Here is a 13,067-nt window from a genome sequence, read left to right on the forward strand (position 1 = left end):
AAAGGCAGCTCATTTCCAAGTCCCAAGCAGAGCGTAAATGAGAGGTTACTCACCCAGCTCTCAGCATTCCACTGACCAGATCTCTGTTCAGTCAGGGGCACCTCTAGCTACTTAATACTGGGGGTACCTCTGGCTACCTAATGCTAAGGGGCACCTGTAGCTATGACAGCAAGGAAAGTAAGGGAGTAATGACAGCTCGGCTAGCCAGCACACTTCTGGTGTGCTTCAGCTGGGGTTTGTAGGTTTGTGGAGAGCAAAGTGTGGGGTGCCAGGACATCTATGCCTATAGGTTCCTCTAAGGTAAATCTAGGCCTGATGAGATGTATTTTCTCTGTAGAAAAAAATATCACTGTCAACTTAGGCCATGTGGATTATTTTGCAACTAATAAATATTTCTAATTATTTTCTAAGTAGTAAATATTTGAATGAAAACATATGAATGAAAAGTCAAACAATAATTAAAACTGGAAACCATGTGACCAGATTGCCTTCGCTATATAAGCCAACCCAAACTTCTTCCACACAGAGAACAGCTCCAAAGCATAGCGTGTGAAGATTGTGTGCTTACTGAACTAAGTAAGTATATACAGGGCTATCATCACTTATTATAGCATTATTTCTTTACAGGCACAGGAACTTAAATGTTTATTTAGCTTACAGGTTTATGAGACTTTGTTGTTCTACAGTTTTAGTTCTTCTTGCTTACAGGGAATATTTTTTTTAAAGCTAATAGTTCTACAATAAATGCATCTTAGTCAGAAAAAAATTGTGCCATTTAATTTTTCATGTTTTGACATTTGACTTACCAACTCTTCATTTTAATGGTATGTTTTGCATCTAAAAAGATGCTAGTTTTATGGTTAATGAGAAGCAAATCATTCTGGTGTTTATTGCAATGTCTTGGAAAGAGTAGAGTGCTTGGAATTGGACCAGTCAAATCTTCTTCCTGTCAATGGTCCAGTTCTAGGTTGCATTTTATTTGCATGGAATTTGCTTGTCCAAATGATTTCTGTCTCACTGACAATCTCTATAGGAGACACCGTTTTCCAATATGTTGGGATTGTCAGTCAAAGTAAAGCCAGGCACTATTCTGCTTACAAAATATGCCAGTCAAACCAAAAGGCAGATCTTTGAAAATTGAACATTCATGTGTAATATTTAATATTTTCCAAGTGTAAAATGAAGCAGTAAGATTGTACTTTCAAAACATGATTTGTAGAGTTAAATATGAAAATTTTTAAAATAGAAGTTTGTTAAAAATAAAATATCACTTTAAGGCAAGATAAGGATTTCTTAAACATAGTTTTTATAAATAGTTAAATGCTTATTTTTTTTTTTTTGTTCAACACAAATTTTTATTGATTTTTTAAAGGTAAAGTTACATGCCAATATCATCTGAAAAAGCATCCATATTTGAAGATTCTGTGTGTCCTTACATATTAATCTCGTCAGGTATAATAGCAAATTATACAGCATAACATATGGGTTGGTTAGCATCTTATTTTCAGGTTATTGGGGAGCTAAACAAGTAACCATTTATATTATAACAATAAAGGTGGGAGAGCTAGAGAGAAATACTAGAAGGAACTGTGGGGTAAGAGGGTAGTTGGATAGGAGAAAAGAAGTAGGTATGAAACATAGATAGAGAACAATAATATTAGACCGGGTTTGTCCTCATATAGCCCAATGTGTTGTATTAAGCAAGTACAACAGGTCCCAAGAGGTATGATGTGGGTCGGATTCTTCTACATAGGTAGGCTTGTATCAGAGATGTTGTCACCTTCCTGAAGTATATATACTAGGCCTTTAGCTGATAAGGTATTTTATTTGTTCATGGGGGGTCATAGTTCAGAAAGTAAGTTTCCCATGGGTCCCATATCTTATTGTGTTTGAGCTCTGTATCTCTGAGAGCAGCCGTTAGGGATTCCATTAGTTTGGTCCAGTTAATTTTAGCACAGATTTCAGACATCCTAGGAGGAGATGAATTGCGCCAGCAGGACGCTAGGGAAAGTCTAGTGGCTGTCAATATGTGTGTAATTAATCTCATAGAAGATTTTTTAATTTTGGGGATAGGTTTGCCCAGTAACATATATATGGGATCTATGGGAACCGATGTTCCCGTTATATTCAAAATCATCGATTGGATATTAGCCCATAGGGGTTGTACTTTAGGGCAGTACCAAAAGATATGCTCCAAAGTACCTATTTGGTCGCATCCCCTCCAGCATCTATCAGTGACTTCAGGATAAATTTTAGATAGTATGTCAGGTGTTCTGTACCATCAAAAAAGTATTTTGTAAATATTCTCCTTTACGTGTGTACACATGGAGGTGAGCTTAGCATTTTCCCATATAGAGCACCATTCTTCTGGGCTTATGGTTTGGTTCAGAGCTCGTTCCCATTTGGTCATGTATACATGATTAGGTTTAGTGGATCCAGATTTGTCCATAAGTAGCAGATAAATTGAGGAAATAAGACCCTTTTGGTGTCTTCTGGTGTCACATAACCGTTCAAAGGGGGTATAGGAGTATGGGGGTTTTATTCCTGTCAACAAGGACCTTAAGAGGTGATAAATTTGGTTGTATTCCATATGAATTTTAGGGTTAAACTGGATCTTGTCTCCAAGGGAATCCTTAGTGAGAATTTTTCCCGAGGACAGATCTATCCACTGACTAAGATTAGTGTACTTAAGACTATACCATCTGCCCATGAATTCCTCTGACATCCCAGGAACAAAAGCCGGGTTCCCTAAGATAGGATATAGTGGAGAGATCTGTGACCTGAGATTAGCTGTTTGTACTGTGGACCTCCAAATTTGCAAGGTAAATTTCATGGAAGGGAGTAGTTGAGATAGAGGGGTCCTAGGGGGAGTCCGAGGCCAGATCAGAGCTGGCAAAGAAACAGGGTATATACTCATTGCTTCAATGAGACCCCATTTAGTACGTAGTTTTAAATCTGACCATTCTGGCAATTGTCTGAGATGAGCTGCTTGATAGTATAGTTTTAGGTTAGGCACTCCGAGTCCTCCTTGTTCTCGGGATGTCATTAGGATTGAGGCACTAACTCTGGGACGAGAGTTATTCCAGATAAATTTTAGAAAAGCTCGCTGTAGTATTTTAAATTGTATGGGTGGTACTCGAATTGGCAGGGTCTCAAATAAGTATAATATACGTGGTAGTATGTTCATCTTGAGGGAGTATATCCGTCCTATCCAGGATATTTTATATGCTGTCCATTTGTGGAGGTCCTGTAATATGGATTGTATTAAGGATGGGAAGTTTGCTTTATATAGCGTGGAATAGGTATGAGTTAGGTGGATACCTAGATATTTAATGGAGGTTTTTTTCCAATTGTAATGAAAGGTTTGTTGGAGAGTAGTGAGTAAGGCTTGCGGAATTTTAATGGGGAGGGCTTCTGTCTTTTCTTGGTTGAGTTTAAAACCTGAGATGGATTCAAAATCCTTTAATATTGCGTGCAATATGGGGAGCGAGGTGAGGGGTTGGGTCAGGGTGAGGAGAATATTGTCTGCGAAAAGGGAGATTTTATATTCTTGGGATCTTTGTTTAACTCCTAGTATGTCTGGATTTTGTCTAATGGCACACGCCAGGGGTTCGATGCTAAGAGCAAATAGGAGAGGTGAGAGAGGACACCCCTGACGCGTGCCATTAAGGATTGGAATGGGAGTCGGAGATGCGAACGGAAGTTTAACTGAGGTGGATGGGGAAGAGTAGAAAAAGTGTAAGATGGATAGGAAAGGGCCCGCAAATCCCTGGTGTTCGAGGACTCTAAACAGAAATGGCCAAGAGAGCCTATCAAAGGCCTTCTCCGCATCTAGACTCAGAAGCAGAGAAGGTTGATTTGATCTATTCATCAGTTCTATGAGGTTAATCGCTTTTCTAGTGTTATCACCGGCTTGACGACCCATTATGAAGCCTACCTGATCATTATTGATCAAGGATGTTAGGATAGGGTTCAATCGATTGGCTAGAACTTTTGTAATGATTTTGAGATCTGCGTTTAGGAGAGAGATTGGGCGGAAGCTCTGCGGAAGTTGCGGGTCCTTTCCCTCTTTGGGTATCATTGTAATAAATGAATTTAAGAATGAAGTTGGGGCTGGTTCTTTATTCATTAATGCGTTGGCTAGGAGAGTGAGGTAGGGAGAAAGTATAAATCTGAGCTTCTTATAGTAGGAGTAAGGAAGACCATCTGGTCCGGGGGCTTTGGAATTGGGTAGAAGTTTAATCACTTCTAGAATTTCTTCCTCTGTTATCGGGGAGTTCAGGATTTTATTGTTGTCTTCTGTTAATTTTGGTAAGGTTAGTTGATCTAGGAACTCATCTATCCTAGATAGATGTGTGGGTGGGGGGAGGGTCTGGGGGAGGTTATATAGTTGTTGGTAAAAGTTTGTAAAGATTTGGGCAATTTTTTGAGGGTGGTAGTGTATGGTCCCTTGAGGGTCTTTAATAGAATATATATGCTGCCGAGATGAGTTTGGGTTTAATTTACGTGCAAGGATGGTGTGTGGTTTGTTGCCTCGTTCAAAGAATAGTTGTCTGGTCCATCTCAGGTTTTTCTCTAGTTGTATAGAGTGGATCTTTTGTATTTCATGTTTAATAGTCTGTATAGCTGAGTAATATGCTTGGGAGGGGTCATTTCTATATAGGGTTTGCGCATGTTTAAGTTTTGAGTGGAGAGTTGAAAGTGTAGATGTCATCTTTTTTTTACGTTTAGTAGCTTCTGAGATAAATAACCCTCTAATGAAAGCTTTGTGGGCTTCCCAGATAGTCCCAAAGGATGTGACAGAGCCTTGGTTAGTTTTAAAATAGAACTGCAGTTCTTCTGTAAGTTTAGATAAAAGGTCTTTATCCTGTAACAGATTTTCGTTTAGTCTCCAGAAGTGTGGCTTATGTGGGCAGGAAAATAAGTCAATTTCCGCTACTACTGCTTGGTGGTCTGACCATGCGATCGGATGTATTTCAGCTCCTCTCAGCTGGGGGAGGGTGGAAGCTGTAGCCAGCAGATAGTCAAGGCGGGAGTGGGATGCATGAGGAGGGGAGAAAAAGGTGTATTCTGTGGAGGTGGGATTGGAGATTCTCCATAGATCCAATAGTCTGTATTTTCTTAAGAGGATTCTAAATTTGCGAGAATTGCGACTATGGGGAGATTTCTTAGTCCTACCAGGGGGGGTGTATCTATATTTAATATCTGAAAATGCCAGATTAAAATCCCCTCCTATTATCAGGGTGCCTAAAGCCACTTTAGATAACTTTTTGAGGAAGGCTGTTAAGAACGAGATTTGGTCTTGGTTAGGGGCATAGACATTAGCCAGTGTGATAGGCCTATTTAAGAGGGTACCTATAATGATCAGGTAGTGACCTTTAGGGTCAGGGATAAGTTTAGAAATTTGCAGTGGGAGAGTCTTTCTATAGAGTATAGCTACCCCAGCTTTTTTCTTGGGACCTGAGGCTAAACACACCTCAGAGAAGAGTCTATTGTACAGTCGAGACTGGTCCTTTTTACAAAAATGAGTCTCCTGCAAGAAGGCTAGGTCAATATTTAGTCGTTTTAGATCTCTAAAAAGGGAAAATCGTTTCTGAGGTGTGTTTAAGCCTTTAGTGTTTAAAGTCATAAAGTTAACCATGATCTAGTAGTAGTTGATTATGCATATATGGATTGAGGACAAACCCAGCATACCTAGAAATATCAGGGAAAACATAGGAATATAAACTAAGAAAAATAAAAACATACGCTTCATAGATTATGGCATACTCAAAGTCTCGGAATATTAAGCCACCAATTGGTTGGTGGTGAGATGTAGGGGCAGCATAAAACTGCTGCCTATGTGGGGATCGCCTCAGGTTAACTGTCTGTCGAGCCAGACAGAGAAATTGAGGGGAGAGCCCCCTGAGGTACATGAGGAGTCCCAAAATGAGCCACCTAGCTGTCCACATAGGTGATGGTATCTAGAGATATTGAAGAGAACTAAGATCCGCCGCCTTCTTCAGAGGTTTACTATCAAGATAAGGTATGAGTTCTGGGTGGAGATGCATGGTTGTTGTTAATTCCAATTTCTGGTTGGGAGCGGAGTAGTGTAATTGTACATTTAAGGAGCGGCCACTAAGATGAGAGCAGTGAGTTCATTGACTGTGATTGAGTGTCCCCCCGCAGTGCTTTATAAAGGATCCAGGGAGATCTTGATGCCGATAAGAAATTTCGTGTGCCCCACGTCATACCCCAGACGGTTGGTCCTCCATGTCATCTGGTTTATCTGGATAGGTGATGCTACGAATGGAGCGTTTGTTAGACCATTCTGACACATGGCGCACCTTTCTTGGCGGGGAGGATACGGGTGATGTGCGAGACCGGGGGTTGGAGTTGTCTAGAAGTTTAAGGCCCATCTGCTTGAGGAATAGGGGGGCATCATCAAAATCAGAAAGAGTGAAAGTTAGGCCCTGTTTGTTCACTATCAGCCGAAACGGGAACCCCCATTTATATAGAATGCCAGCTTCTCTAAGCAGTTGTGTGACAGGTCTGAGAGCTCTGCGTTTCGCCAGTGTTATCAAGGATAGGTCGTTATATATTGCAATGTCATCTCCCTTGAATGAAATAGAGGATTTATTTCTGAGGGCTTTGAGTAAAGCTTCCTTGGCTTCATAGTAGTGCAATCTTGCAATAATGTCCTTTGGCCTCTGAGAACCAGGTCGCTGCTCCCCTAGGGATCTGTGGGCTCTATCAAGCCTCCACATTTCCTCTGTCATGTCAGGGAGTATTGTGTGAAACAGTTCTTTGAGGTGGGCTTCTATGTGCTCGTTCTTTAGTGACATGGATACCCCTTTGATGCGCACATTCTGCCTCCTTTCCCTGTTTTCCATGTCCTCTTGTGCTGCCCGCATTGCCTTTATATCAGATTGCATAAGCTGTTGTTCCTCTGCTAGATCAGCTTGCTTAATGGCCATGGTTTCCACCCTATCTTCCAGGGCCTGCGTTCGCTCCCCTAGCCCTGATATATCCGAGCGAAGATCTTGCACTGCAGCTAGGATCATGCTCTGCAGAGAATTATGCAGGGTGTGATAGTGCTTTTCTAGTGTCTGTTCTAATAGTGCAGCTGTGAGGGGCTGTGTAATTCCCCCTGTACTCGCCTGATCCACTGGAGGCATTTCTGGCTGTGCTGCGTGGTCGGCGCCATCTTGGCTGGAGGGGGGGCGCAGGTATCTGTCCATTGCGCCTGCTGTGGAGGTGTTTTTTTGGGCTCCCTTGCTGGTCATCTGGCTCTGGGGTGTAAGCGGAGGTGATCCACTCTGGAACCGCTCGTCTGTGAGGTTGCGGTGGTGGGTAGTGAAGCGGAAAGTGGCGGCGGCGGACGGAGCTCTCCTCTTATGCGGCCATCTTAGGAAGCTCGCACATGCGTCCTTAGTTAAATGCTTATTTTGTAATGGTAAGGGAATTTTGTGACAATGTATATTTTACAATACCCATTAAATATGTTTTTTACTCCCTTTTTCTATTCCATTTTTTTTTGTCAGATTTCCAGCATGCTGACGTTGAAGAAATCCATGTTGCTGCTTTTCTTCCTCGGGATGGTATCCTTGTCCCTTGCTCATGCTCATGAAAAGTAAGTATTTATATGAGCTATATTGTTGAAAACTGTACATTTATTCATTTTGAGATAAATGCAATCTTAATAAAGCCTTGACTGCTGTTTGTCTTCTGGAGTTAATGATCTGGATGTTTTTAAATTCACACCTGAATATTGTTTGTCTTTGCATGTGGTCAACTAAGTATGCGATTTTATTCTCTACGAAAATGGGAATGAAAATTTAAATTCAATTATTTCTCTCTTTTTTTTTTTTAAAGAACATATTGTTGTTGAATTATCTTAAAGTTGATCCGAGGTGAACTTTTACACATTGCATAATTGTGTTCCTTTCCTATTGTTTATAGGGCATTCCTCAAGCCAAATACTTTTTTGTTTTTGTTTTAATACTCTAATTCCCTATAAACTAAATAAAGCACGCCCACAGGTTTTCAGAGAGCCTTGGCAGTAGCAAGGGCCAGGCCCGTTTTTAGCGCCGTGCGGCCCGTGCCGCCGCCCGGGGCGCTGTTGGGAGGTGGGCGCTGAAATGGAGGGGGGAGCCGGAGCCGCTGGGAGGGCAGCCCGACCTCTCCCTCCCTCTCCTGGGCCGCCCTCCGTGCTCCCCCCTCAGATGTAGAGCGCAGCAGCAGCAGCCGGGGAGGAAGCGCTGTAAACAACATACCTCCCTGCGTTCCAAGCGCTGCTCTCTCGCCGCCGGTCTCTTCCTCTCTGCCGCCTATACGATGATGCACACACTAGTTCCGGCTAACAGGAACAAGCGTGTGCATCATCGTATAGGCAGAGAGGAAGAGACCGGCGGCGAGAGAGCAGCGCTTGGAACGCAGGGAGGTATGTTGTTTACAGCGCTTCCTCCCTGGCTGCTGCTGCTGCGCTCTACATCTGAGGTGGGAGCACGAAGGGCGGCCCAGGAGAGGGAGGGAGAGGTCGGGTTGCCCTCCCCGCGGCTCCGGCTCCCCCCTCCATTATGGGGGACAGCTACCTATCTAACCTACCCTGGGGGGCACCTACCTAATCTAACCTACGCTGGGGGGCACCTACCTATCTATCCTATTGGGGGGCACCTACCTAATGTAACCTACCCTGGGGGGCACCTACCTAATGTAACCTACCCTGGGGGGCACCAACCTAATCTAACCTATACTGGGGGGCAGCTACCTAATCTAACCTACGCTGGGGGGCACCTACCTATCTAACCTACACTGGGGGGCACCTACCTAATCTAAGATACACTGGGGGGCACCTACTTAATCTAACCTACGCTGGGGGGCAGCTACCTAATCTAACCTATACTGGGGGGCAGCTACCTAATCTAACCTACACTGGGGGGCACCTACCTAATCTAACCTACACTGGGGGGCACCTACTTAATCTAACCTACGCTGGGGGGGCAGCTACCTAATCTAACCTATACTGGGGAGCAGCTACCTAATCTAACCTATACTGGGGGGCACCTACCTAATCTAACCTATACTGGGGGGCAGCTACCCATCTAACCTATACTGGGGGGAACCTACCTATCTAACCTATGCTGGGGGCAACTATTCTGGCTACCTATATTAGAGGCACCCACCTAGCTAACCTGTACTGGGGCACCTACCTAACTAACTTATACCGGGGGCGCCTGCCTATCTAACCTATACTGGGGGCAACTATACTGGCTACCTATACTGGAGGCACCTACCTGGCTAACCTATAGCGGAGGCAACTATACTGACTCACCTATGCCTGGCTACCTATACTGGGATACCTATTCTTGGCTACCTATACTGGGGGGACCTATACTAAGTGCAACTAGACCTGGCTAACCTATACTGCGGGCACCCATACCTTGCTTGGGGGGGGGGGCGCAATTTTTACACACTCGCCCTGGGTGCATTTTAGCCTAGAAACTGCACTGGCAAGGGCCCATGGGAGCTCAGTCTGGGCAGGAGGAGGGGGAGGTGTTACTAGCCATTGATTTCAGAGGCAGATGAGAGGAGGGAGGAGGAGGGGGGATTAGGTTTTTTTCACAGGCTGAGTGCTGAAGATACAGATAAGCCTGCCTCTGTGTAATGTTTACAAACAACATGGCTGCTGTCATTGTATCACAGGAAGAAATAATCTATTAAAGCTGTTTACAGCTATATTTGCTGTGTAAACTATCTAAACTTTAGATAAGATATATAGACAAGTTACTTGTTATAGTTAGTTTTTCATCTCAGATCCGCTTTAATTAGTAATGAATTAATATGCATTTAAAAATGTGCAGGGAACATTTAAAGGACAACTGAGGTGAGAAAAATATAGAGGCTGCCATATTTATTTCCTTCTAAACAATATCAGTTGCCTGGCAGCCCTGCTGGTCTATTTGGCTGCAGTAATGTCTGAATTACACCAGAAACAAGCATGCCGCTAATCTTGTCAGATCTTACAATAATGTCAGAAACAGCTGATCTGCTGCATGCTTGTTCAGGGTCTATGGCTAAAAGTATTAGAGGCAGAGGATCAGTAGGACAGACAGGCAACTGGTATTGCTTAAAACAAAATAAATATGGCAGCCTCCATATGCCTCTCTGTAACTGTAACTGTAACAGTTGTCCTTTAAGATTGCGGACATTTGATCAAATTTGATCAAAAACATCATAAAACAGTCGATCTTAAACAGATCTAAACAGATCCTACCCACTCGGAAAAAGGGGAAGAGGAACTATAAACAAACTCATAGAAGGAGGTGCCCCCCAAAAATAAAATGTTTAAAACTATTTAATAGGCACAAAACTGCCAACCTAGTAATTGACTGAAAGTCGAGGAGGTTAATGAGAAAGTGAATGTGATACATTTTGTGGGTAACTTCCTGCTGGTATTCACTGACCAGAAAGAGGAGAAAGAGCCTGAGGGATAGTAGTGACTTTGCAAAAGTATAAGGCTTCTATTACATTAAAAGGTTAAATACATTTGTAATGCCTTTCCTTCCCAATTGACCATTAAACTTGCATTAACCATTAATCAGACAAAATTGTTAATAGACATTTTTGTTATGAGGTTAGCTAAAAAGCTCAATACACGTGCTGGATAATTTTCTCCTTAACGAAGGTCCACAGTTGTCCGCTGTTGTGTGACATAATGGTTGCTCTGTGACGTGGCTAGCCAAACTGCAATGCACCAGTACACCACCAATACGTGGTTTACAATACAGCAGGTGTATTGCAGTGTAATGAAATGCAGCATGGTAACGCACTGCATACAGTGTGTTATCCCAAAATGCGTATGTTAACAGCAAAAGTAAAGCATACTTTTTATTGACTGTTTCTGAGGTAATGTGGAGATACAGGTAGGACAAGCAGGACATGTCCCATGGCAGATAGCAGCAGGTACTACAATAGTGGCTGAGGATTTACAAACTCAGATAAATGTAGGGGAGACCATTGACATGGGAGAACATACAGTATGTAATCATTGCTTTACAGAATAATGTAGAAGGAAAAACATTTTATTTTTGCATGACAAATGAACATTTGAGTTTTCCCCCTTTCCATAGGATCCCCTGTAGTCCAACCTTCTTGTAGACAGGAATGATTACGATCTAGTGACAAGCAGAGAAAGCACAGCATGTCTGCACTTTATAATGGACTGCTGCCATGAATTGGCTTATGATGTCGGAAACCTTTACATGGCTCGCCACACTGCAATGGTGGCCACTTATGATCCAATCTTTTTCATCCAATTTTACCAAATCTATGTAGTAGAAGGGTAAACTAAGTGAATATATTGAACTGATAATTCAGGCAGTTCCCTTATATTACATAGAAATGGTAAGATTGGATGAAAAAGATTGGATCATTAGTGGCCCCCATAATGCATCATTTACAGTGCAGTGGGTGCGTAGCAGTGCAGCGGAGTGCAGCATGGTAATGCACTGCATGCAGTATGTGCGAACAGTAAAATTGAAGCATACTTTTCATTGACTGTATCTAAGACAATGCAGGGGTAATGTGCAGTGTCACTTCTGGATTTGTAGCTTTGCATTTCTGCTGTTACAGTAAACGCAACTGGCATGGTAAACATTGCCTAAATGAATGCTTGTGTAGGAGATAACCTCTGATAGACATATTAATATGCTGCCTGGCAGAGAACTAAGCATCCCATTCAGTTTTATTCAGGGAGTTCAAGCAGGAGATGCCCATTGCCCAATGGCAGATAGCAGCAGGTTCTACAATATTGGCTGAGGAGTTACAAATTCAGGGCATAAATGAAGGTGAGATCATTAGCAGGGGAGCACATCTGTAATTAGAGCTTTACAGCAATAATATAGAAGGAGAACCATTTTATTTTTGCATTACCCCTTCCCATGTGATCCCATGTGGTCTAACCTTCTGATAGATAGTGATTATTGGGATCTAGTGACAAGCAGAGAATGCACAGCATTTCTGTACTGTATAAGGGACTGCTGTCATGAAATAATTACCTAATGATGTCGAAAACCTTTATTTCTTCATAGGAGACATGAACATGAGGTTGACAATGAGGGTGCTGAAGAGGAAGTAGACAAGAGAGCAGTAGAAAGTGAGGGTGAGGAGGAAGACAATGAGGCTGCTGACGAGGAAGAAGAAAAGAGAGCAGCTGAGGAGGAAGACAATAAGGATGCTGAAGAGGAAGAGGAAGAAGAAAAGAGAGCAGCTGAGGAGGAAGACAATGAGGATGCTGAAGAGGAAGAAGAAAAGAGAGCAGTAGAAAGTGAGGGTGAGGAAGAAGACAATGAGAATGCTGAAGAGGAGGAAGAAGAAACGAGAGCAGTAGAAAGTGAGGAGGAAGACAACGAGAATGCTGAAGAGGAAGAAGAAGAAAAGAGAGCAGTAGAAAGTGAGGGTGAGGAAGAGGAAGAGGACAAGTAAGGATGTTTTGCCATTTGGCAGATCATAATCTTCCACCTCTATGGAACTTCCTTGATATCATCTGATTGCATTATGAATAAATGTCAGATGTCTTAATAAAAATATACTTGACCAAAACACCATGTATTTTTCTTTTTTGGTATTATGGGAAACACTGAGGTCCAATCATTCCCAACTGTTCAATCACCATGTCAATCCATAAATTAGGATTTAAAGATTGCAAGGTGCCCCAGTGTTAGTTTCCTTTTATTCTGAAGTTTGTTTGCTCTGCGACATGTACTTTACAGAACAGAGACGCAGAGTGAGCAGAAATTACTTATTAATGGGGACAAGCAAAACTGATTAAATCTGATTTATAGACTAAATCTCAGCTTAAATTTCAATTTTGGAAACATGCGAGGTGTAAGCTGTGTGATTATGTCACAATACATATTGATATAAATGTATTCTGCCTACATTTGTTTCTACAATTCTTAATATTTGCAAAAACAAAACATTACGTAGATATTGACGACATTAGGTTAATCTGGAATATTTCACCACAGGAAGTGCAAAAACTCTTTCAAATTCATAGCCTTCATGACATGTAATATCTACCACCT

General features: G+C 42.3%; 1 protein-coding gene across 1 annotated transcript; it reads left to right on the top strand.

The window, feature by feature from the left end:
* Window positions 1–502: 502 nt before the first annotated feature.
* On the top strand, window positions 503–12,582 carry LOC137534606 (dermorphin peptides-like). The gene is made up of 3 exons (XM_068256192.1): window positions 503–576; window positions 7,524–7,612; window positions 12,072–12,582. Exons 2-3 carry the CDS (start codon window positions 7,533–7,535, stop codon window positions 12,463–12,465), a joined length of 474 nt encoding a protein of 157 aa, XP_068112293.1. The 5' UTR covers window positions 503–576; window positions 7,524–7,532; the 3' UTR covers window positions 12,466–12,582.
* Window positions 12,583–13,067: the final 485 nt, after the last annotated feature.

Source organism: Hyperolius riggenbachi, chromosome 10 (assembly GCF_040937935.1).
Source record: "Hyperolius riggenbachi isolate aHypRig1 chromosome 10, aHypRig1.pri, whole genome shotgun sequence".
NCBI lineage: Eukaryota > Metazoa > Chordata > Amphibia > Anura > Hyperoliidae > Hyperolius > Hyperolius riggenbachi.

What these genes read in the sequence shown, in the direction of transcription:
- LOC137534606 (XM_068256192.1), top strand. Translation starts at nt 7,533, where the DNA reads ATGCTGACGTTGAAGAAATCCATGTTGCTGCTTTTCTTCCTCGGGATG. An exon ending in CTTGCTCATGCTCATGAAAA is followed by an intron (nt 7,613 to 12,071) that starts GTAAGTATTTAT and finishes ATTTCTTCATAG; the next exon opens with GAGACATGAACATGAGGTTG.